General features: G+C 39.6%; 1 protein-coding gene across 1 annotated transcript in view; it reads left to right on the top strand.

The window, feature by feature from the left end:
* LDLRAD4 (low density lipoprotein receptor class A domain containing 4) overlaps positions 1 to 26,748 on the top strand; it is a 239,569-nt gene that overhangs the window by 79,860 nt on the left and 132,961 nt on the right. Inside the window, exon 3 of the mRNA XM_019284002.3 lies at positions 11,297 to 11,437. Coding sequence (XP_019139547.1) covers positions 11,297 to 11,437 — 141 coding nt within the window. The remainder of the gene's footprint in view (positions 1 to 11,296; positions 11,438 to 26,748) is intronic.

Genomic DNA, 26,748 nt, shown 5'->3' with positions numbered 1-26,748 from the left:
TATCAGGATTTGTTGTCCTGCAATCACTGCTTCTGTCTCTTAGGTAGGAAAGCACCTTTAAATAATTTACTGTCAACTCAAAGACAGTTACTCCATGAAGTATAAAAAGACATATTTCAGTTATTTCTCCAGTGTTGTTAATTACAACTTCTCTAGGTAGTTTGTTCCTAATTCACTGTAACACAAAGTACAAAAGGTTTGTTTAAGATGTTGCTGAAGTACTTCAGGTGAATGCTTTTTGTTTAATATTGCATAGGATAGATGATCTTTGCACACTGGAAGCCACATCTCAGATCAGACCTTACAAACAACAGATTAGATGCACAAACATTAGAATGTACTAATGTCTTCACAGTGTTAATTTAATTGTAGCCTTTGTTATGTCTCAGTAAGTAGCTGAGAACTGGGTTAAGAAAAAAATCAGGGAGTCCTATATTACACTGCTGTAGAATTTCACCCACCTTTGAATTTGATTTCCAAAGATTTGTGTGCTAGATTGCTCCTTACCTAGTACTGGTAGCTGTTGGACTTCTGCTTTCTTTCTTGAGGATCATTCTTTTTATATTCATTTATCTGAACACAGTGCCTGCAAATTATAAAATATTCTTCATCTGCATCCTGGATTTTAGACTGATTTCTTCTCTGGAGAAGTATTTTCTGTATGTTAATGTAACATTCAATAGTAAGATGTGTTTTAAAGAAATACAACCTAGTGACAAGGAAAATGAATCTATTTAGATGGTGTTTCTTAGTGTCTCAAAATTTTTTTAAGCATAAGGACCCTAAATTAGAGGGTTATTAGGAAGCTCTAACAAAAGCTTTGTTCCCTTGTTTTTGCTTGAAAATGAGCAGCATGGTGTATTAACTGGATTTTTGCTTTACTATGAGCTTCCTATTTGAAGTATTCTGAGGAGGGACCAGTGCTATGAAATTGACCTCCATTCAATTATCTTGACTTACAAAAATGCAGAAAATTATCACCATCTTTGAACAGATTATTAATAATGAGCTGGTGCAAACCAGCTTGCCTAAAACACAATTAGTTGCTTTTGAGTTTCCAATGCTCTGGCTGTTTATTCCTTTCATGGCTGGCAGGATTTTGGGAGGTTCTCGCTGTTCAGCACATCATTTGTACAATTTTTAATGTGCTTTAACTTGTCATTGATACACTGATAGCTTGAGCTGTAACTGGAGATTTATCCTAGTCCCCTCTCTTGTGCCCACCCAAAAAATTCTGTGAGGCTTTTGACAGATATACAGTGGCAGGTTTAAATTAGATGTCTGAAATGGTTTTTGCTGTTGGCTGCCTACACTGCCTCTCTGACAGACGTTGCTGTCTCAAGGCTGGCATGACTGATCTGTATGTCAGCCACAGTAGTTTCCAGTCTGGTGTATTAAGATAAACCACAGACAGAAATCATGTCCAGAGCAGCTGTAGGCATGAGGTAATGTGTCAGGGTTTTGGTGTGGTTTGTAGATTGAGCGCTACTTGGATCTCAAACACAAAGCAGATTTTGTCAGAAAAGCCAGCTTCAACCATCAGTGGTACCTCAAGCCCAGGTCACTGGATGTGTGCCTGGCAGGGGGGCACTGCTCAGGTGTGTTGGTGCAGTGCACACCAGGTGGCCACTAGACTGATCTCCTTTTGCAAAACTGTGTTTAGGAAAGGACAAGCATGGTTAACTTCTCAAAGCCAGCTTTGCCAGGAGGGTGCCAGGCTGTGTGGCTTCACCCAAGTCAGATATCTAGATGTGACCTGTGAAGACAAGCCCTTACCATCACACCTGGACACCCAGGCACCATCAGTCCTCCCTCAATGCCCCACTCTAGTCTTTTCATCCTCACCACCCCAGCACTTAGCTTGGGTCAGATGGTCCCTCTGATTCAAGCAGACCTGTCAAAAACCTCCTTTGTTTCTCTGTCTCTTTCTGGAGGAGCGGCTGCACATGGATGTGAACTGCAGCTGATGTCAGAGGAAGGCTGTGCCATGCCCCAGCCAGCTGGCCCTGGGCAGCAGTGCCAGCCAAAAGCACTCACTTATGGGGACACGGTGCTCTGCCTTGTTTTTGTTTTTGTTGGTTCTCACATGCAGTGTCATTGTGGCTTGAGCTTATGAACTAGAGGCTCTGTTTATATTCAAGTTTTGCATTGTGTTAGGCTTGTGCCTACTTCTTAGGTACTTTTTCACTTAAACACTCAGTGTATCTGTAAAGTTGAGTGTGGATTGGGAAAGGGAAGTAATTTGCTTTGGTTTTCTCTACCATAAAGTTTCCCAAGATAATGCATAGTGCAAGCATAGACTCAGCACCGTCGAGCATGTTGTTAGTAGTATGTTCATGTTCACAGCCTGAAATGCACTGTCCTAAACACACTGTCCATTTTTAAATGATACTGTTGCAACAACAGAAAGATCTAAGTGGTAGAGATTTCTTTGGGATGCCCGTGTCAGTGTTTTCTGCACAGTCTGCTTTGTAAGCACTTTGGCCATGGAAATAGTTACATAATCTTGGTTAAATACCTGCTACATGGTCAAATATGTTGCTGATGCTTAAAAAAATCGTGTAATTGTAGTTTGAAATAATCTTTATTGAAACTATGCTGCTTAGATTTCTAAATGAGGCATTCTCAATGCAAAAAATACTGGCTCTGTGTTCACATTTCTTCTTTGTGCCTGTCTGTCTCATGCATTTGATGTTGGGAGCACTTGTGGACAGAAGAGGAGCACCTGGTGGTTGTAGTAATGGCTGTACTTGGCAGTACCTGGAAGTGAAATGGAAATCTTGCGTGCAAGTGGGGGGAAGCAGAGCTCCCCTCCTTCCCCCACCGCAGTTAATCTGCCTCTTCCCCTGCTGTCCCAGTATGGCTTGGGCTGCTGCTCTTCCAGTGGTATTGCTGGAGCCTTGCAGTGTCTGTGCCTTTTAGTTATTTGGGAGGGCTGCCAGAGACTCCCCTGATGCAGACAATGGGAAGATAACTGCTTTTTTTTTAACAGTTTTTATTTCCATAAAAGCAGAAGAGAATTTCTTGGGACATAGAAGAGGCACTTCTGTAGGCTGTGGGTGTTCTTCCAGCTCAACATCACAGACCTGCTGCATGCAGCGAATATGGAAGGGATTCTCCAAGGTGTTTGTAGTGGAAAATATTAGTCAAACCAAATGACCACCAGCTCCACTATTTGGAAATGTATATATGTGGGACTCTGTATACATTTGCAGTGCAACACATACCTGAGAGGAAGTGTTTGTGGAAACTGTTAGAAAGGAAGAATTGAAGAAAGGTAGAAAGGAATTATTTTGTTTATTTTGTTTAAAAGGCTTACCCCAAAACCCCCAGCCTTCTGGCAAAGATACTAAGGTGAATAGAATGTGTGACTCATTTTTTAGATAGAGATGAATAAGGAGGGAAGAGTTTAGTAACAATTAATACAAGACAGTACTAGTTTGTAAAAACTTTGTCTATGCTGTATGGTGCAAACCACTGAGAGCAATCTGTTTCCCTGTAAGCTAGGTATTATTTAATAATATTTTTTATGTGAACACTGAGGCACAGTGAACTGAGTTAGGCACTTCTTAGATAATTGGACTTTAGGTGAAATTGCTCTTAAAGTACAAAATCTAACAGTGACAAGGTATTTACTGCAGGAACATGCAAATCTTTGCAGGTGTGGATCAGAGAACATGATCCAGATGATAACAGACTTTTCATTACTCACATTAGTGTGCATTGCACAATTTAAATGCCATTGAGAAATGAAACAAGAACGCTGTTGTCCATTGAAATCTGGAACTCACTTTGCAGTGGAAGCTCCATAACTGTCCTGCATCCTGACACATAGTAAATACATTCATTTCTCTTATATTTTCTGCACATTGTGCTCAGGAAGACGTATGAAAAAGAAAGTACTGTCATCAGTATTAGGCTGACATCTGAACAGCCGTCTGAAACACAGTATACTCTTACCTGCATTATACATTGCTTTTGTGAAAAGTCGAGTTCTTGGGTCTATTATCTGACCCTTTCTTGCTTCAGTACCATTACACCATTTCAGATGAGAATGGTATTTGTTCTGTAGTTCAGTAACTCCTAGGAGAACTAGCTTAAAACAGTTCATGCCCTACAGGAGTCACAGTCTTAATCTGACCTAATTTAACATCAGAAAACATAAAGACAGTACTTCTCCCCACCAATCAACCCATATTCCCCAACCCCAGATAACCCTTGGGTGTTGCAGTAACTGTTGTGTCCTTATCTGGGCTTGCAGTCAAAACTTCGCAAGGCATCTGTGAAGGGACATGGTTTAGTTTGTATTTCTCTGGATTCAAAGGTTATGATTTTGCCTGCTAAAATGGTCTTGTCTTGAGCTGTTTGTTAAGTAAACAATATTCCAAAGAAAAAACAAGGAACTGCTACAGTAATTGGATTTTTAAATTTTATATTCCTCTACATATGCAGTACTCTACAAACCTGGTAAGTGGCACTGCTTGTGATTATTAAAGATTTCTTAAGATGAACACCAACTAAGATAATTTTAAAATATTTACCATAATTCAAGAATTCTTTGAATTATGATTAAGGAGAATGAGATGTTAAAAAGATCTCATTTGCACATACCCTTCTTACCTGCACTTGCCCATGATAATGACATTTTGCTTGACAAAAATTATAAGGTACGCGCTTAACGTATCTTTAATCGTCTCCTTATGTAATTTTTCTACTGAAAACGAGAGTGTTATTAGTTGAGTCACCAGTGCACTTTCCCCCCTTCCCCATACTTGTCTTGGAAAAATTTGCTAGTATGTATAGAAATGTATGGGAGCAGAGGGGCTCCTGTGGGGTTTGTCAGTGCAGACACAAGGCCTTCCAATGGCTCCTGGAAACTCATCCCTCCTCACAAATCGTTTCTTCCCATAAGATGGAGTGAAGGTCTGCCATGGTGCTGTGTCCTTCTCTCTGTGGGCTCTGAACCAAGTGAATCCCCGGGTCAGTGTCAAGACTGTGACTTTGTTGAGTTGTTGGCACAGACACAAGTCCCTGTGCTGGGGAGCACCAGGCACACGCTGCTGGAAAGATGTTTCTGCAGAAGCTTCGTGGCTGGAGAAGGTGTCAGGGTGCTTTAGTGGGGGTGTGAAGGATCTTCACGTGAATGAGGAGAAGGAGACACAGTTCTTGACTTTTGTTGAGAAGTCCTGGCATTCCAGTTCTCTTTGGGCATTGCCAGGCCAGGAAAAGCAAATGGGTAGAAGAGCAGAAAATGGAAACCCGTACTTATACTGCCTTGCTGTTTTATGGGAAGGTAAGTGATAAATAGAACAAATCATTTATGAAGGTGGCAATAGAAGAGGTTTTCCTTTATTGGCCTTTCTCTGTGCTGGCAAAACTGGCAGTTTGAGTGAGCCTGACAGTCTTTGAGATCACCTCGGAGAGGCTTGTCCATTAGTGATGAGTGCTGTGGTGGGAGCTGTTGTCTCATACCTGAGGAGACATGCTCAGGGTTGCTGCTGGTCCCCAGTGTGAAGCTGAGGAGACTTGCTGTGTGGGCAGGATGGTGGCTCAGTGATAGTGAGTCTCCTGAATTTAGTTCCCAGTGTTGATGAAAACTCTTTTTTTAATGCCCCAATGGCCCTGAGGAAGAGATTTTTCTCTTTCTTTTCACACCAGAGAAATATATATGGTGAAGAAAGATCATAGGGAAAAACTAACCTCACTGGCCAATCTCAAAATAAAGGAGCTCTTTCGGTTGCCCCCATGATGTCTGGGGTAATTTCATTCAGGCTGTTAATTAAGGGAAGCTTGGTGAAATGTCCTAATGCCCCAAACTGGTGAACTGAGCAGTGGATTTTGCTACCTGTGTGCAAGAATATTGTGTTTGCTTCTTTTAGCTACTGACATAAATAGTAACTTGTTAAAGGGCATAGCTACAGGCTTTGCCTTAAGAAGTAGATGAAAAGATAATTGCTGGATAAGCAAGCGAGCATGGGGCACTGTAAGAGCAAATGAGACTGGTTGTGAACCAGTAGCAATCTTCTTTCAATCAGCCTGGTTTTAAGGCTGTAATCTCCCCTGGGCAGAGAAGGTCTCTGTCTCCACGTTGCGTGGCTCCGAGAGCAGCCTCGCTTCTTGGTCCCGCATGAGGCCGTGGGCACTGAGGACAGGCCTCTGACTGTGGCTTACAGCTCTGCTTCTTACCCTGCATAAGCTGATCCGCTTTCATCTGTTGATATTCGGCTTGGCATTCTTTTCGTGAAGTGCTTTTTTGTTTTGTAGAGACCTATTTATCCCTCCCTTCCCTGCTCCAGTGGAGGTTTATTAGATCGCATGGCAGCCTGCCATCTTCCTTATTAACCAAGCTTTTTCCCAAATAAACATGCTCCTTGTGTGCATGTCTCCTATTTATGATTTACTTCCCATTATAAAGCTACAATCTACAATATTAAAAATAATACACAGACAGATGTTTATGAGAGGCTGAACAGGGTTTTATTGTACTGACTCTGGTATTTGTGGTTTATATTTCTTTAATCTCTAGTGAAGTGTGGTTCCTCCCACCCTCCCCAATTTACTGCTTCTGCCTGTTATTATCCTTATAACAGGTGATGATGCCCTTTAAACACATTTTCTTTCAGGCTGTTATGAGCTGCAATATGAGCAGGAGTATGAAGAAGTATGATGATGTACTTAAAATGGCATCTCTATATAAGAAATTAGAAATTAGGCCTTTATTCTGGAGGTCTAGATCGGCCCACCTGGAGGCAAAGAGATTCTTACCTTCCACTTGCATGACTTCAGTAGGGTATTTGATCACCCTCTGCTGGCTGAGCTGCCCGGGCAGCTGCCAGTCTGTTGGACTTTGGGAGAGTGCCTTTCCGCTCCAGTTAAGTCCCAGACATCACTTAGGATTTCATTTTGTGCATTTGGACCGTGTTACTGCAGTCTAGTCACAACAGTTTGAAATCACTGGCTGCGTATATGGGTTTTTATTTTTTATTTGAATGGATGGAAGACAATTCTGCCCCTGGGTCAGATAATCATCTCAGACCTGTTAAATAAGTAGCTGTGACATGCATCATAACAGTGGCCTAAACCACCATATTTTTTCAATATGACACTTCGTTGCTTTTTTTCCTTGGCCTGTGGATGGGCTTACATTAGAAGAACAAACAGCACTTAGCTATAATTAAAAATGCCCTACGGTAAGTGGGATGACAAAACAATGGGAATGCTGTTCATATGGATGAAGTCAGGTGTAAATGAAGTCTAAAAGAATTAAGTTGAATGCAAGGATAAAATTATCGTGTTGGCTAGGCAGAGAAAGTATAAAATAAGCCTACCCAATACATCAGATCTTGCATTTAACAGCAAAAAATCTGATCAGGGTAGGTTTTTTGTATCATGAGGCAAATCCATACTTTGCTGTAGCAACAGAAACATAACCTTCAATTAACTATTTGAAACTATTTGAAATGCAGTTGTATATTAATTGGTATTAATTGTAGAGAGTTTTATGCATAGAAGCATCTACCTTGAACATGTGTGCAATATACTTATTTGTACTACTAGCACTCAGTTTCTAAAAATGGGAAACGTTCATAACAGTATTCTTAGTATTCCTTTTTTTTCAAGACAGTCAAGTTCTACCTGGAAGTATGTTCATTAAAATTTTATGTTGAAGAACCACTGTATCGTAAAGATAGTTTTTAAAATTATGCTCCAGACATAATTATGAACATAGTAAAACATAATTATAAGAAGGGTTGATATTTTTCAACCTCCAGTAGCTGTCATCTTGCTTCAGGTTTAGCTCTAGTCAGAGCCTTGCTGACCAACCCACTGATGTTTCACTAATTGCCACTTGAAAATGGAAAGGGAAACTGTCTAGCTTTGGAACATTATTCATGAAAGAAGGATCATGCTGGCTTGTTTTCAGAACAGGATCTTTTCCTCCTGTCTTGTCTAGACAGGCCAAGTACAAGACTTTGTACTGAAAAGGGCTCTCTGGTGTGTCATTAGACTTATTGATCTAGTCTGGACTGGTCTGGATTCCCTGGCCAGTGTGTTTTGAGGTCACTGCTTGTATTTTGGTACAGACTTCTGCAGGTTTGTTTCAGTTTCACAATACTCTAATATTTGCTTTCTACTACCCCCGTCAACCTGACTTTGATCCATCTTGCTTTACAAGGAAGGGTTCTTTGCTAGTTTTAGTAAAAGCACACACCGTTTAAATGCATTCACTAAGCAAACTAATTAAAGTACTGAATTTTTGTTCACAAGTTGCAAATACCAGATCCTAAGTATATTCTATGTTCAGAAGTATCTGTACATTCATTAAATAATCTGTTTAATTAATTTATTCTGTTCCTACAATCCATTTTTCCTTCAAGTATTTCCCTGAGACTTCACCAGAATGTGAATTATGCGGACTAAGTTTTGCAATTTTGTATCCTCCATTTGATATTACATTTTGTTAGATTTAGACCTTACTTTTGCACATGCACGTGTGAGAAAAAGAAGAAGCCTCAATGCTATGCAGGCACTGCTCAGCATTAGCCAAAACATTGGTGTGACATCAACACTGTCCTACAGCACTGTCCAGCACTGGCTATTTGGACCATAAATCCAAAGAGCCACCACAGAGTCTCTTGTGAAGGAACTTAACTCTATCCCAGCCAGGCCCAGTAGAGGATGACTGCTTCCTTGGCAAATAGATTTGGTGGGAGACCAGAAGGCAACATGATTTTTGACAACACGTCCCATTTTCAAATCAACACAGAATTCCTGTGGTATTTTGAGCAACCTTCCAGTTAATGTGGGCACATCAAAAAGGGGACAAGAGGGCTGATGACTTTTTTTTAATGTGCCTTCACAATGGCAATTTTCACGTGTGTGAGGGAATGAGGAAGTAGCCATAGTATTTTACAAGAAAAGTTGATTGAGTCTTCTTTTTGATTCCAAATTTCAATGTGGTCTGTTACCTATGACAAAAAACCCCCACACCTTAAATCAAAAATTCTTTCTTCTGGTTAGTCACCTTATGATAATGTTAGTTAAACCCCAGAACTTTAATACAGCTACAAAAAGTGTAATGCTTTGTCTAGGAATAATCTGGTTCTTACCTTTAACTGCTTTTGACTTGACATCTTGCTTGAGCATTTCATATCAGCCATGAGGGAAGCATGGAAAGCATTACATTAGGACTCAACACAAAGGCACAGGAGAGCAGTAAATGGTTAGCCAATGTAGCATGCCACATATTCTAACTGGAAGCAATATGGTGATTGATTCTTTCTAATATAGAAGCATTATGTTCTTTACCACTCTAATTTAATGCTGTGTTATAGTCTTCATTTAAGATATCTGGAAAGTTTGAGTCCTGTCAAGGCAACTTCTAAGACAGCTTTGTTCATTTCTTGTTCCAATTTCTTCATGAAATTGCGGAGAGAGTCCTAAAGCACTGTAATTATCAGATTGCTAATACTGAGCCTCCTTTCCAAAAGTAATTGTTAATGACCTTTTCAATTCCAGGGGTTTCAAAGGCTTACTTCATTTGGTTATGATTTTTTTAATAGTCTATACTCAAAAAAAAATCTAAGCCCTTCAATGCCTCTTCAGTTCTTTGTTGTAGCAGAGAAGGACAGGGTAACAAACAGAATAATTTGTTTGTACAGTATTTTATTCTACAATTTTAATAGGTCAGGGACTGCGGGGTTGGACTGAAAAAGCCTAAACTTCAGGACCTCATTTAGGCAAATACTAATTTTATAAGTGCACTTTCACCAAGTGAAATAGATCCCATTTTTTTCCCCACAGGAAATGCTTGTTCTCCTTGCATATCATGCCTTCTGTCTATATTCCTAAGTAACATTTTATATGTTACACATATTGATGCATACAAATTTTTGTTGCAGCAGGTTCTTGCTGGTACATGTACCAAAATATCATTAATACTCTTGGAAAGTGTTTGGAGTGAAGTCTGCAAATTGCTTTATCTATAAAGCAAATGAAAAATGAAAATTAATTTGCTCCCTTTCTCAATTTCTTTTTCCTCTCCTTTGCTATTACCACTCTTGCTTTACACAACAAACACACGAGAGTAAGAGTCCCACCTCGGTAACTGATTTAGGGACTTTTTAGAATTGGAGGTCCTGTTGTCTCAGTTCAGAGTAAGTTGAGATTAAAGCAAAGTCTTTTGCTGATACTGTTGAAGATGAACAAATTCTGTCTCTTTGCTGGGAAGGATCAGAAATCATCTCTCAGAAGCAGAATCAGCTAACCCATACTGCAGCCTTAGGGAAGCCCAGGGTTCAGGGAAATGGCACTCCTTTAATAAACTACTTGTGAGTGTTTCTAATTCCGTCTGGTTTGCCTCTGCTTGTGAATGACAATCACCAGAATTTGTCAACATGCTGGTAGTGTAATCATTAAATTTTAATTTGTCTAGATATAATGTGTTCTCTGTTCTATATGTGTAGTGTATTTAACTTTGTAACAAGCCTAGTGAGAAAGCTTTTTATAATTGTGTGTATATTTTTGTGAACATTCCATAATTACATCTCCAGTACTTGCTATAAAGTATACTTGGTCTCATAGGCATTGTTCTCATGACAGAATCATATTTAGGGGAAACTGTTCTCTTTTTTTTTTGGTAAAAACAAAATGTAAAAACTACAGCATGCCTGCATTTAGCATTCAGACACCTTATAGGAGTTTTAGAAGTTTATTAACTTTTAGAGAACACTAGCATGTGGGATTTTGATGTGCAGACACCAACTGCCTGATTGTTATTAGGTGGGAGACTGACAAATTGGCTTTGGGAAGGTAGTTAAGGAATAATTGTCTGTGTCTGGACAGGATTGTTCCTGGTTACAAACTATTCTGTTGCCTTACAGCTGATGCAAGACTTTTTTTAATGTGGGACAATTATTATTTTTATTAATAGTGCTGTCTTGCCCCAAATATGCAAGGTGCCACACAAACATGTATGAGAACATGGTCTTTGTCCGAAGTGAGCTATAGTCAACATGAACTGCAAAAAATACTGCTTATTATTAAAAAAGGTGAATTTTCCCAGATGGCAAATCTGGTTTTCTAGTGGTTTCATTCTGGTGATCAGGAACGTGTCACATATATATTTATATGCGCAATGCTGTAAGTACAATATTGTTTGTTTTGGTGTTGAAATGCCAAAGAGCCATCCACCATTACAGCATCTACTTGAAATATATTGTCATTTTAGCCCTGAAGAAGGGTAGGCATCAATTTTCTCACAAATTTTTGATTTGGTTTCTTTTTTGCCTTTCAGAGTGCAAATTCACCTGCGCCAGTGGTAAATGCTTGTATCTTGGTTCACTGATTTGTAACCAACAGAATGACTGTGGGGATAACAGTGATGAAGAGAACTGCCTGCTTGTAACAGAGCATCCACCTCCAGGCATCTTTAGCTGTGAGTATTGGCTCCTTGTGTGCATCCATGTACGTATGTCAGATATGTCTGTTTACCTCAGAAATCAGTCTTTTTGGAAACTTGGTCTGCAGTATGAGATCAAGGGAGTATGAGACAGAGGAAGTAAATACTACTTTTCTCTAAACTAGAAGGGATGTGTGACACATTTTCCCCAGGATTCTAAACATGAACATTTGTAGTTATTCAAAGGGAGTTTGTCCTATGGACATTGAGGTTATAATCATATGGATCATATGGGGCCTCTGAGAAAGTGTAATTAAATATTTGTTTTCCTAGATTCTACAAAATATTCTATGCTCTGTGTAAGAGTCTTTATATGCTAATAAGACTATCAAGAAAATTATAATCTTTCTATTCATCATTCCTATTAGGTTTATTGGTGCTGAGATCAGCATCATTTGGTAGGTTACTGACCTTCGTAGGTATGTATTTAAAGTAGCTTTAGTTGCTATTCTTTGGTACATAAACATTGCACACATAGTGCCAGAGTTTATCACTAGAATTGCTTTCTTAGTGCTTTGCCCTCAGTGATGTACACTGATATCAAACTCTGCTTTTGCTTTTGTTTGTTCTGCAATAATTTATTTTTAAATCACAATTCAGCTTTCTGGATGGGGGATAAAATTTCCGATAAGGTTGCTGAGATACAGGTACAATAGAAGTCATGTTATGTTACTTCTGCTTTCCAAATGGTTTGGTTCTGCCCATACTGACATCCCTCAGTATCCTATTTAACTTCTGATTGTGACTATGTCTTAGGATTATCTGTTTTGTTATGATTTTATTAGTAATAGCAATTATGAGCAGCATGTAACTGTAATTTTTGTGATTAATGAATGGGGCTATAAGCAGGACAGAGGATGAAGTCAGGTGTTGGTTATACACCTGTCCTCTTCTACCCTCTAACCTCTAAGTGAACATGTTCCTAAGTGCTATACTCTAAATCGTTTAAATCTTGTGCTTTGTATTACTTTGGTACCTCTGCAGTGATTTCAGTGGCTTTGAAATAATAATGACCTATATGTTCTTTTAGGCTATTTTTTTTTTTTTTTTTTTTTTTTTAAATTTGTTTGGTTTTGAGTGGAACTCTCTCCCGAGTCCGAGGACAAGACATAGGCTTTGGTGATGTGTCCAAACCAAAAGGTCACATGTTTGCCCATAACCTTGGCTTTAGAAAAAAAATATCAGAGACAGACAGAAAAGTAATACAACCATAAACTGTATTTAAATTGTATTTATCATGTTCTGTCCATTAAACAGACTACTACATGGTGGAAATCAGTGCCAGTTGGTAATAGGAAACAACACTGTTATGGACATGTCAGTTAGTTGTGTTGGCTTATTCCAGCTTTGAAAAAATGTTTTTAGAGTACTTGCTGAAGTGAGGTCCCCAGGCCTTAGAGGGATGACACATTGAATTAAGAAATGTGTGCTTGCTTTTGCTCAATGATTTTAATAGGGATCCCTACCAGAGTACACCAGAGTGTATGCTCTTGAAATGTCCCAGCTGAGCAAGCTGCCTTTCAACACAGAAGTACATACATTCATTGCCCTCTAATTAGTAACAAGACAGTAATACAGCTCAATAAGAAGAAAATGCCTATTAAAATAAAAAAATCACTTGAGGAATCTTAAACCAGGTATTTCTTTCTGGTCAGCGTTGCATATCAGCTCTGTTCTTGTAACTTCTTGTTTGTGTGCAGTTGATGAATGGGAAGGAAAGTGTTGAAAGGAGCCACTTATTAGTTTGTGCTGGTCTACATTCAAGCATGGTGTCCTGTTTCTCCCTGGGACTGTCCTTATCTTTACCTACAGCACACTGTCACTACAACAGTATGCCTTCCCCTCTGCTGTTTGTTTAAAGAATGCCTTTCTCATGCTGTATTCAAACCTTCTATCCTTCTGTGATGGAAAAAATATTAATCTCATTTCAGAGTTATATACAGACTGCCCCCAAACAATGTCTAAATAAATAAATTTTCATACGCAAGTTCTACCTTAGTTTATTTAAGCAGTATGTGCCATAATAGTGGTAGCCCATATTCCCCAGCTGCTGAAGCATTTCTCATTTGTGTTCTTGCCAGCAGCCAAATTCAGAATGTCTTGTTGGAGCTTCTCATTCAGTGTAGTTAAGTTCCATGGGCAATGGCATAGAAAGATTTTTTTTTGTGGGTGACCTGCTCCCTGGATCTCGTGATTATAAGAGATCCTTCCTTAACACAGATATTCCTATGTTGGTGGAGTTCACATCTCCCAGATCTGGTGTTCCTCTCTCCTTGCCATTCTTATATGGCTCCAGTGTGCTAATTGTTAATTCAGTCTTTTAAATCATAGAATGGTTGGGGTTGGAAGGGACCCTGAAGATCATCTAGTTCCAATCCCCCTGCTGTGGGCAGGGACACCTTCCACTGGAACAGGTTGCTTTAAAGCCCCATCCAACCTGGCCTTGAACGCTCCTATGGATGAGGCACCCACAGTTGCTCACGGCAACCTTTTCCAGTGTCTTACCACTCTCACAGTAAAAGATTTCTTCCTACTACCTGATCTAAACCTATTCCCTTTCAGGCCATTCCCCCTTGCGCTATCATTACATGTCCTTGTAAAAATGTTGCTACTGAACTCAGTGTCCCACGTGTGTGAAGGAAAACAAAATGTGTATCTCTGCAGCCCTTTGGTTATATTAATTTTCCTTTGCTGACTTATAGGTAGGTCTGCCTTATGCTGCTGCGTGGGCAATTCACTCTGTGTAGCACAGAGAAATAGGAGGGCAGCTGGGAAAATCCAAGGTGTGTTAGAGTCTGATTTTAGATGACACAAGCTGCAGTCCAGCAACTTGGTCAAAATACATGCTAAGGCATTGAAGTTGAACATGTTAAAGTAACAGTTTGCTTGGTTTACACTGGGATGCAGATTTGATGATGCATGTTGAAGCACACCTCCCCTCCTCGGTGAGGACACCCCAGTGCTACTGCATCTCTCCCTGCAGGTTGCCTTTTGCATAGCCCACGTCAGCTTTCAGTAGGGCTACTTGTTTTTGTTTTCATCAGCTGTAAAGACTTATTGATTGAGATAATGGAGATGACTGTTCTTTTAAGACTACTTGGAGGTCACAGGTGTATTTAGCAGCACAAAGCTGTGATAAGAAAAATAAAGCAAAGAGTAGGATTTTAAACATTGCAGACTTGGCCTTGGTAGCAGCTTGCCACTTCATGTGACCTGGAGAATTTGGACTCCAAAGAACAATGTGCCTGCCTCTAGAAGGACACAGTTCATTTGTTTGAGCATTTCCCTTTGTTTCACAACAAACGATCAGCCTGCCTTGTCCTGCTAAAAGTAAATTAGATTTTGAAATGGGAAGTGTAGTCTGTTGTCTGCAGACTGCAGCGTCCAAGTTATGTCTTACTGAGAAGGGTTGCAGTGGTGGAGATTTTAGGTTTTTTAATTGTTTGGTGGAAAACATTACAGGTAGTTGACTTTTCTGTGATATGTATGTGTTTGTGGGCATTTCAAACACAAATATTGACATGCTTGAGAATTTGCAGAAGAATAAAATAAGTGAGAACAAATCCTTCTTGTCATGTGCAAATTATGTCTACATCAAATTTCAAGCTGTCAGCATTGATGGAGGTGATGTGTCATGGCTGTTTTGGCATAGAAGAGTTTGCTGTAGGAGTTCATTTTCCTCTGCAAGGTAAAAAAACCCAAACAAATCAAATATATAGCTCTCCCTTTCACCACCCCCACCTACTGCTGTCAGCTCTGAGCTTTGTAGGGATCTGCAGGGGGTTGGAGAATGATTCTGTTTTAAAAACAAAAAGCTCAATCAAAGGAAAATATTTTGTTTAAAGAGACCTTTGGCATCCCCCTCTGACTGTGACACCGAATTTGTGCAGATAAAAACAACCGCTTAGATTTACATTTTGATTGTGCTTCTGCTTTCATGTGTGCCGGGCTGTCCCACTTCAGGTGAAATTTATCCATTTCTTTAAATATTTAGCAGTCTAGCGTTGATGTTAATGAAAGTCTGGCACTGCTATTTTGAGCATTGCAACAATGATAGTAATTTTCAGTGTCAGATTACTGCTTCTCGGAGGAAAAGGGAGATGGGAGGAGGGAAGAGCAGAAAAAAAAAAATTGTTTCGGCTCTAATAGAGTTTGTCATCAGCCTGGCTGTGCCAGACAGATGGATCATGAATACTGTCTAGACGCTCTCTGCCTGAGTGGAGCTGTGGTCTCTAAGGACAAGCAGTGAGACGCCGGCTTAAGTGACTGGGGAAAGTCAGGACGTGCTCCCCTCTCACCAGATAGCGATCCGGGCTGATCCTGCCCGGCGGTGCTGGGAGCCGGTCAATACCGAGCTTAGCTGAAACTTGGCTATTATGGGGCTTTGAGGGGGGAAAGGAGAGGGATGTTGTAACGACAGTATTGATTTCAGCTGCATCTGCCCAGGGACTCTGGGGTGATTTAGCTGGGAGTATAGATCGCGGGAGGGGGTGGATTGGGAGAGTCATCATCTGGCCATAAAGCACACGCTTTAAAAAACTACGCAGTCACCTGTATTTATCAGTTGCTTTAGTCACAGTATATGCTGGAAAATACTTACTTACTGGCTTATGTTTTCTTTATTTGGCCACTTGTTCAGAAGGATTCACCTGTTTCCCTACCCGGGGCTCCCTATTGTCCCCGGCTGTTGAGGTCACATGAGGCTGCCTTTGGAAAGGAGAAGCTGTGGTAACCAGGTGAGACCTATAGCCTAGGGCAGATCTTGTGCTATTTAGTGATCGCTCATGCTGTTACTTGTCCCTTCTCTGTCACTAAGCACAATTAATGATAAGGAAGTTTCTACTGTAGATGGAGCGATAAGTATTTTTTGACCAGTGGAGTTTTAACAAAAACTCGATTTGATACATATGCTAACTTATTTAAAACGCAGGAAGTTCTCTGGGGTTCAGATTACAGAATAAACCATAGCACACTGGATTTTAGTTCTGTGTATATGTAACTAAATACTAGATAGCTGTTTTTATTTAGAAAATCCAGTTGGCTTTCAGCCTACAGTGGAGTCATTTCTTGAAGTGCTATAATCAGGTTCTGTGCTTTGTTTTGAAATAATTTAGTCTTTGCATTTTTTTAAAGCACATTATGGAATGTTAGCAATTAACATGATCTTGAAAATTTGAAAAAGAAACAAAACATTAAAGTGACTTTTGTATATTTTTTTCTTAAAATTTTGTACATATTTAAAAAAATACTTTATTCCCTGGCTTTTAATAAATGAAATGGAATCCTGGTCCCATGAATGCTCTAACAACACTGCAATGGAATTCAGTAATGCTAGAGTTTACCTATTCTTCCTCTGGAGCCTTACGCTATGAGTGACATGGACAAGCCAGACACATGTATGTGGCCAATAACAACCATGAAATGTGCTGGTACAAAATTAGGTATTTGCATCTGCTTACAAACAGGGCTGAACTTGGCTCCTGGTAAGGAATTTCCATTTCACAAAGTCTCCAGCTGAACATTAATCATATATTTACGGTTAATGAGAAAAGAAAGAAAAACTCACAATACTGTGCAGATGAAAATGTGGGAATCTCAGTAGCTCTGAAATGCTATTTTATGAATTCTCAAAGTATGTAAGTCAGTTGTATCACATGTAATCAAGATCTAGAAAAAATGTTCCTTACATCTGTTTGTGTTTGCTCTTCATACACTTTTCATTCATCCTTCCTTCAATTCCTGCTAACTTCCAGGAAACTTCATCCAATACTAAACGTTACTGCTCACTATGATTATGTTGGGTAATCCGTGCGCTTGCTCCTGTTCCCTTTTTTGGCTACTGATTTCTTACAGATGCAGAAGGGAATTTGAAGTGCTCCAAGTGTGCTGTGTAATAAAATCTTCATTCAAAGACTGATTTTTATGTATCTTAGAAAGTGATTAATCTTCAGGTTGGAAATCTCAGAGCAGTACTACCAGGCACAATGGGACTTTGTATCTTACAGCTATACTTGGCCCCCTCAAGACACCAGAGCTCTTCCTGGACCAATGTGAGGCAGGGAAATGACCTCCCACAGACTCTGAGGGCACCCTTTGTACACACCGTTTCTCTACCAGAAGTGCACAGTAGCATAAACATTTCATCAATACGGGCGTAAAACTCAAGTATGAAAACCACGGTGCAGTCTCATACCACAGGCAAGATCCTCCCCTTGGACAGAGGAAGAGAATAAACTGTGAGACAATTGTTTTCAGACCTTATTTCACACACACCTAACAGGTGCTTGAACATGACATCAGAAATCATATAGAATGTAACTGAGCAACTTTTGCTACTTTTCTTTTCAGCCCACATTAGTAAATTTTGTCCAGTGCTGCCCTTCCTCACTACATTTTCATTTGCAGGGGTCACACTGTACTGTGCACTAGGACACAGCATAGCTAAATCTCTGTAAGTTTTAGGTGCAGTTCTGAAATCCTGCTGTGTGAATTTTACAGCCACAACTTTCACCATCATTCATTCAATTCATGTTGGTTATTGCTGGTAAATACTCATTAGGAGGAGCACTGCATTGTACTGTTTGCACTTGGCTGCTGTAAGCCTGGAGGAGCCATTGGGAACTATTTCTTCTGTACAGCACTGGAAGCTGTTCAGGTGCTTAGGCAGTATGAAGATAATTTATATTTTCTTATAGTTTAAAATGTTTTGTGAGGGTTTAATAAAAAATGTTTTAAAAAATCCTCACAAGAAAGGGACATAAAATCAGACTAGATCACCTTCCTTCTCTAAGAATGCTGCAGACTGTGATGTGTGATTGCTTTTCATTCTGCAGATGTGTTTCTGACCATTTATTTCCAAAACCACTTCATCTCCCTGATGAAATGAACCACCTTAATTTTTCTTAAGCAGGCTCATCTTCTACTTCTGCTTTAAAATAACAACTGAAGGGGAATTGTGAGTTTGCTTGTAAGTTCTGGTATGAAGACATGCACACTGGAATTTTTCTATCTGAAGTTTCTGTGTAGATTAACATACAGCATCATGCTCATGCTCAAAGAAATCCATGCTTCTCGGTGATCTCTATAGTTGTCTGTATTGTGAGTGAAATGATGTTTTTCCATATCATGTAGTGTTTAACCAAAGCACGTTGCTTTGGTCATTAGTGTGTAGCTATTTTTCTCAGACTGGAAAGCCTGAGAAACCCTTATGCTCTTCACAGTTTTGCGAGTGCTTGAGACTGGCTCAAGCCACTGTTGCCTGTTGTGGTTGCTCCCTCACTTGCTCCTGTGCAAGTGTTTGTGCAGGCACATAGGAGCTGGGGTGGAGACTGGTCTAGTTCCGATGAGCTCTTGGAAACGTCCACTTTGTTTTGGTCGGTGTCATGTCCTTGATTCTGTTCTCAGCTCAACTGTGCAAACTCTCGTGCCTGTGCAAAAGCAGAGGGACGTACAAGTGGCTCTGTTCAGTGGTGGCTTATCATTGACTGGCTTAAGGTTTCTTTGCCTTAGTCCCTGCCTCTCTAAAGTATATGCTAATAGACATTTCCCTGAATACATAAGAGTTTGGGAATTAAGAACTAGCAGTTACTTTCCCCTTTTTCCCTAATTCTGAAAATCTCATTATCTGTCACTTTTTGTAATAGCAAATTGAAACAGAAGGGTGAAGCATCAGAATGGGTCTCTCGGAACCATCCATGGGCTTGGGTTCTTTTGTACTGAACCCAGGCTGGTAGTAATATACCATTTTGATAACCAAGTCCAGTTTGGCTTAAGTCATGGGGCTTTGTTGGAATAATGTCAGCTAGTTAAATTACTACATAAGAACAGCTCTCCTGGGTCAGATCAAAGGCCCAGCTAGCTCAGTATCAAATCTAGCACTAGTCAGCTGCAGATGCTGAGTGAAAGGGTAAAAGCAAATTAGATAAATAGTTCTGCTTTTCCCAGTAAACCTGATTCCTTGGAGGAATGCTGCACTGCTTTGCACAGAGAGCATGGGGTTTATGTCCTCTGGAGAGAATTTAGCATTTAGAAAGGGCAGGAATTGGGTTAAAGAGAAAACGCCTCATTTCAGAAGTGTGAGAATGAGCGAAGATCCACCAACCCTTCACTAACCAGTAGATGTGTGGGCACCGTTGGCTCTTCTATATGCAGCACATACTTTTCATGTTGAGGCATTCTGAATGTAGGACACGAGCTAGAAGGTGCTGAATTCGTGTCAGCTGGAAAGACTATTTGCCTGGGTCTTTTCACTTACTTTGTGAGGAACAGGGATTTTTAATTTCTCCAAGTCTGCTGTTTTTTTCTGAGTGATGTTGTGGGTTTTTTAGTCAGGATTTGTGGACTGTGTGACAGCTTTATATTTAATGGTGAACCAAATTTGTCTTGGCTGTTTAAGAAAACAAATGCACTCACAAAGCTTACTGCACGTAGAAAACACAGTTGTCACCTGTGACTGTGTTAGCACACAGGCATCAGATACCGTGGGAGTACGTGTGTATCTTAGAGCAGACTTGTGCTTATTTTTGTTTTACATACATGCATGTTGTATGCAAACCTAAGGAGTGAATACAGACTGGTTAGAGTTAAGTAAAATACCAGCAATATAGAAATATCTATACTCAGCTTCTATGAAAATACAAATTGGTATTTCTATCTTTGTTTAAAAACAACTGTTGTTTTAATTACAGGTTAAGGCTTAAAATCAAGACTAAACCAGTATTTCACATTCTACTTAGACATAAATGAGACAGTGGAACCAAGTTTTCATACTGAGTTACTGTTAGGAGCTAACAGAAAACAGATCAGGACAGTGAGTTGTTAAATCAATTGCGTTTTGTGTGTTAGATGACTTTTCTAACTTAACGATACAGTCCAAGGGGCTAGAGATGTATCGAACACAGCATTGTCCAACCATACATGATAAGATCACAGGTCTACTTATCTTTCCAGCAGTGTTGCTACACTGATAGCTTCTTCCTTCCTTCTCAGTTTTCTCCTTCATTCCTTCTGTTCAGCACCACTGTGGTAGTTTCATGAAAGCAAGACACATGAAGGATCTGGGGGGGTAGAGATAATAGTGACGCACTACGTGAATACTGAGTCTGACACCTAGTAGCACCTTGATAGAAAAAGAAAGCTGTGATCACAGTATTAAAATATGCTAACAAGCTGAAGGAGCTAATGGGCTTAATTTTTACAGTGCAGATGTTCATCCAGCACTTGTGCTGAATGCAATAACAAACGTGGGGGGGCTGATGGTGATGTTATTGTGTTCTTGGCAGCACAGTCCTCCAAAACAATCTTCCTTTCTTTGATATTTTACTAAGAGTTAGAATGTTCTTTTCTGTGGTCTAAGATAACAAATGTATAAACAGATTGGTATGACTAAGGCTGGTTGGGCTAGGGCTATCTTTATTCAAATAGGGGTTCTGTAAGAATCGGTGTACCGCTCTGTTTGGTGATGGGGATTGGTGTTCCCGTTCTTGGATAGTTCACGCTTCACATCTCCTACTAAATTTCAGATAGTTTTATTGTTGTTGGTTTCAAAATGGAGCTCATCTGGCCAGCAAATAAACCATTTGCTTTAAGAATCTGTAGAGCCATGGTCTGACATAAAGCTCAAATCCCTGTCTTTTCCAGAGAAGAGTCAATAGTCTCCTGGAGAACAGTCACAATGGCCTGTATTCCACTCCAGTGCCTCAGCCTAACCACCAACCTCATGGCATTTCACATGGTCATGCTCTTCCTTTGTGTTCAGTGCTTTGCAGCTAATGCCGAGAATGATACTGCTATCTCGTGGAACCTTTCAGCTCTTTCAATAGGAAATGATCTTGACTTACTTCCAGCAGATTTGGATATTCCTGAAGAAATTACCTTTTGTACCTGTCAGAGATTTGCTAGACACTGATGGTGATCATTTACGTTGCAAACCTCTCCTTTTTTTTTGACTCTCCCTAACAAAGGTACTGGGTTGTTTGTTTTAATTAGCAGCAGGAAAAGTGCATGTGGCTTTTGTTTGTAATAAGCTGCAGCTCTCACTGTGAATACCTGTCACTTTTGATAGGCTGTTACAATGTAGGTGATCAGTCAACTTGGCCCTGAGTATTTGGGGCTGGTGGTGCTCCTCCAGCAAATAAATTTGCTGCGCTATAGAACACAGGTTTCAAGCCATGTCCCCTTTTGACAAACATCTTCAATAATGTGCAAAGAAAATAAATTTCACTGATGTTACAAAGCTAAAGGAAGGACTGAAATTATGTGAGGAACGGAAGATTTGTCAATTAGTGAATAGGTCTTGCCATCAGTTCCAAGTTTGCTTGACGTCTCTGCCACCAACTTCCTATGCAATCCTGATGAGATAATTCTTTGTTTTCTTTCTTAATTTCCATATTTAAAAAATGGAGATAATGATGTTCTTCTGCTTTGCAAATAATAAAAGAAGATGAAATTTTTATGTGGCTGAAAAACATGAAAAGGGATGTTAAGCTGTAATAATCTCAGGAAATGGGTATTATGCTCTGGAAAAAAGTGCAGTTATAAACTTGCAGAGAGAATTAAAAAAAACCTGAAAGTATGTGCTTTGTGTTGTACATTAATGTACACATTAATACATGTACCATCCAATATTAATACAAGTATATTTGATTTTTCACTTGTATGTCAACAAGGAAACTGATATGCTAGATAGTTTCTAAGTAGGTACATAAAAAGTGGATACATAATTTGCATTAAAGTGTGAGTAGAGACAAGAGGAGAGAGTTTCAGCAGTCAACTATAATTTCACAATTGAAGCAGAGTATCCTAAAACATGGTGAATGTAATGCAATGTAATGATGTCTGGTGGTGTGCTAGTGAAGTTTGGAAAAGAACTTTGGAAGGATTTAATCAAATGAGGTCAGCAGTCAACAGAATGATGGATGAAATTCAATCTTGATTAATGCAAGTAATTCATACTGGAGGGCAAAGTATTAATACATTTTATTAGGTCCTAATTAATCCTAATCCTTAAGGAAAAGGACCACTAAAAAGCATCACTATGAAAGACTGAATGAAGACCTCTTTAGAGAATTAAGTTGTGGTCAGATAAAGTATTTTGAGTCAATAAAAATAGGATGTGAAATGTTATGATGCTGCTACATAAATCAACATGTAACCTTTATTTAGAATGCTGTGTTGCTGCAGCAGAGAAACATACTGTGTGTGTAGAAAACATAGGAAAAATGAGAGAAGCTGTGAACAGACCTGGATATGTATAGAGCCCAAAAAGTTTGGAATCGTTTGCTTTTGAGTCTAGGTAAAGGATGGGGAAATAAAAAGGTACACAGAGCTATGGGTGTGGAACAGAGGTGGCTCAGGCACTTAGGTTGTGTGGTAAGATTAGAAGATCACTCCATACAGTCCAAAGCTGATACAAAAGAAATTTTTTCACCCTTTCTGTCTTTAGGTTGTGTACCTCATTACCATGCAATGCTTTTGAGGCCAGGATTTAGCAATACTCGAAGAAAGGAAGCCTCTCAACATTGAGTCCACTTGTGTGTAATCTGTCCAGAGGGTAGTAGTTAAGAAATGTATAAGGCTGAAGTTTCAGGCATTCCGTTAATTTCTAGCTACAAGATCATGTTGAGAGCTTGGGAGGACATTTTCTCATTCTTCTGGAGAACTGAACATCCTTATCCAGGAAGACTGCACATGGGTTCCTAAGTGTGGCGTGAAACTGAAGCCCATAGTAAGTGGCTTGTAATACAGCTCATGGTAGCTGTGATCAAAGTCCTTATGTGCAGTTTCCCTGGCTTAAGTAATTACTGATATTGCATGCAACAACCCTCTGTCATATCTTATATGGCAGAAATCTGGACTGTCTTGTATATGTCTTTCATAGAAGGTGGTTAACTAGTGAGGCTGGTACACTGAGTTGCTCAACAAGTGAAAACTGCGGTATCTCTGCCAGCCCGTGCTGGATTACCTATTGCATACTATGCTGTAGCCCTGGGAGGGGTGTTGAGCACATCTCCAGCACAGGAGAGCATGCTGACGGGAAGAGTTTGCTAGGGAATTGCAAAGGAAGCCAGTTTAAGCAAGCAAAGATTAGAATTAAATGTGTTGCAATATGGATTGGTGTTTGATTCTTTGAAGTTTTCTGCAGCCCTTCTGTCGATTCAACTCATGTAGTTAACCAGTCAACCAGACCTTCGGAAATGTCTGCTCCTTAAACATGATGTACTGAACTTCATATGTAAATACCCAACAGTAGTGGACAGCACTTGTACATCTTCTCTTCTTGCAGGAGGTGATAACAGTTTCTTTGCCTATTGCAACACGAGCTTTCCATTAATTAGGACTTTCAGAGAGAAATGTGTATAGGCTGTGAACATGCAGAGTGAGGCAGAGAGGTGGGAAACAGATGTGTGGTCATATATGCACCAGCCAGCTATTACTCAGATACCATCCACCTGCTAATTAGTGCTTGGAATGTTGAATAACGTTGGTGTTTGTGAGATTGCTTGAGTGCAGTCCTGCATCTGGTTTTCACACTTGTCTCAATTGCTACACAGTATCATAAGGAACTGCTTCAATTAAAATTGTTTTGAAAGTGATGTATCTAGAACTTCCTTGTTGCAACAGATTAATTTCTTGGTGTAGATTGCTGTAAGTATAGGGCCATCAGCTTTCTGTACCCTTGAAGGGCCAGCATTTGGGTTAACACTGGAGAGGAAATCTGACTCATCCATTTTGCTTCTTGTCATACTAATGAACCCAGTGTGTGCCATCTCAACTTTAAACTACCCCCTTGGTGATTCTCACTGTACCTCGTTCAGTGACAAGTCAGCAAAGAGAAGCCAATTTCTGAGCTGCCATAGCTGGGGGAATTACATGATAATTTTACCTGTATGACAAGCGTATCCTTAGGAAAAATATTCCAATTTATCTAAAGTTTGCATTTTGCTGTATTATCTCTAAGAATTTTGATTCAAAGTATTAGTATTTCCAATTGCTATACATCCTAAAAAAAGCATGCATGCATGCACACCCATGAGCATATATTCTTAGAATAGACTTCTTTCTTTTGTGAAGTCCAGATCTGTGATGCATTTCAGTCCTGCACATCATTATAGGTACAGGCAGTAGCAGACAGCACAATTGGTGTTGCCACACTGGGGTTATAAATTATCTACTGCTCTATACTGTGCTGTATTCCAGGTAAAAGGCACATCTGTAGATCAGAAAGACCGACTCTGAATTTGATGCCAGAACATAAATGCAGAGGTGATTTTTCTCTGATCCAGTTTCTGCATTTGTAAAATGTTTCTCACGCTTTCCTGGAACAACTTCCTTCTTTATCCATGTGAAAAAGCCTGTGAATTAGAAGAGTGCTTCTAATCTTCCAGGTAACTGGGGAAATAATCCCTCTTTCCCTCCTCCCCTTCTCCCCCTGCTTATCTTCCCTCCCCACAGAAGGATGAAACATTGTTTTTCCTCCCACAGTTGAAAGGTGTATTTTGCAGAATACAGATGAGATATTTGTTGGCTAGCAAAGAATAAAGTGAAACAAGAGACATGTCTTTCAAGTACAAATGGGGCTTTAGAGATCTCTGTTGGAGAGCCTAATTTCTATGTGAGCACAGCTGTTTCTCCATATTGCCTGGAACACTTCAGTTATATACTTGGCCACACTTTCTGCTATGGATTCTTTAAAGACATCGTTTGTCAAGCTAATAATTGTGTACAAAATTGTTTATGGACAATAAAAATGGATTCCAGTGAACTGCACCCACAGATACAAAATTTTGCAGTACTTTTCAATATACTGAGCTGGATTCAATGATAGTAATAATAAATAGGGTTTCTTTCTCCATTCTGCAGGGCTAGCTGAACTTCATGCTTTGAAGCATATCAGTTAGATTTTATTTTTTAAAAATATTTCTAATTTTTGGCCTCTCTAGTGAAGAAGGTGAAGTATTATTTCAATATCAAAATCTTGCTCGCAGAGCATGTTTTCATTACACTGGTGGTCTCTGCCTGAAAAAGAGCAATCACAGTCTTTATAGTGTATTTTTAACTAGGTGGATAACTGGTTATTACAGGGAATGTGTTGTTTTGGGGTTTTTTTAGCTAAATAGAAAAACTGCATTAGTAAACTGCAGACTTCATAGGCTTTTTATAGAAATTATTTTCTTTAATTATGTCATGTGTAAGCCACAGTCAAAAGGTGTATTTGTTTCTGATTTCAACGGCAGTTAAGTCATTTAAGTAGGAGCTAGGCACACAAATGTGTTCTATATGTGATCATAGTAGCTATTTAAGCTAAGGATTTAAGCAGACAGAATGTAATTATCCCCATTGCAAGACTAATACACAAGGGAAAAATGCCATAGGATTTTGTAATAGCGACAAGTGGTCAAGACATTACATTTATGCTTTGCTAGTTTTACCAGCTGTGTCTCATTCCATTATTCAGACAGACAGACAGACACACACACACACCTCTCTTCTAATTAATTATAGTTGTCGACCAGTGGGGGAGGAAAAAAAACAACTCCAGAGGTGATTTTCCAGAGAAAATCGGATTCCAGAGTGGGGCCACCAACTGCTAGAAATCTGCAGATGTGAAATAGGGTTTTGAGGTTTAAAAATCTCTGATCATCCCATGAATCTGAAAAAGAAATGCAGTTATTGGGATTTTCTTAGTGATCTACTTAGTTAAAAGAAAATGTCGGAAAAATACTTCAGTTTTTCTGCCTCATGTTGTGCATGAAGCTGCATCTATGCATGATCCACAGTGATTGAACGTTACTCTGAGGGAAATGAGGTGAAGGCAGGGCACTGTGTGTTGGAAAACAGGGTTTAAAGTGCTACTTCCAAATGGACCGGTAGAGGTGATGATACCACATCACTTGCATTCCTAAATTGTTAATCTTTATAAAAACCCCTTCTATTTCACATGGTATAATATTTCCTTGCCAACAGTGCCTCACTCTCTGATGAAGAACAGTGTTTGTGAGTGAGAGCTGGCTGACCACAATCACTGGGAAATAGAAACGAAAACAGCTACAAATACACAAGTGTTTGAAGATGGTAGAATAGTGCTTTGGGGCTTTTTGCTGTCTTTGGTAGAGGGCTGGGGTAGAAGACAGTCTTTTAAAGGTTCTTGAATACAAATAGGAGCAAGCATCTAATCCTTTCGCTTACAGAGGTGTTTGTTTTCTGTGTGACTGAATCACTTGCTCTCCTGAAGGTATCACCCCTGGTCTCTAAATCCTGCTGCTGGCCTTTGAATCATGTCAATATTT

The sequence above is a fragment of the Corvus cornix genome, chromosome 2, assembly GCF_000738735.6.
Source record: "Corvus cornix cornix isolate S_Up_H32 chromosome 2, ASM73873v5, whole genome shotgun sequence".
NCBI lineage: Eukaryota > Metazoa > Chordata > Aves > Passeriformes > Corvidae > Corvus > Corvus cornix.
The sequence above is the reverse complement of the archived record's forward strand: the minus strand, read 5'-3'. Positions and strand labels throughout refer to the sequence as shown.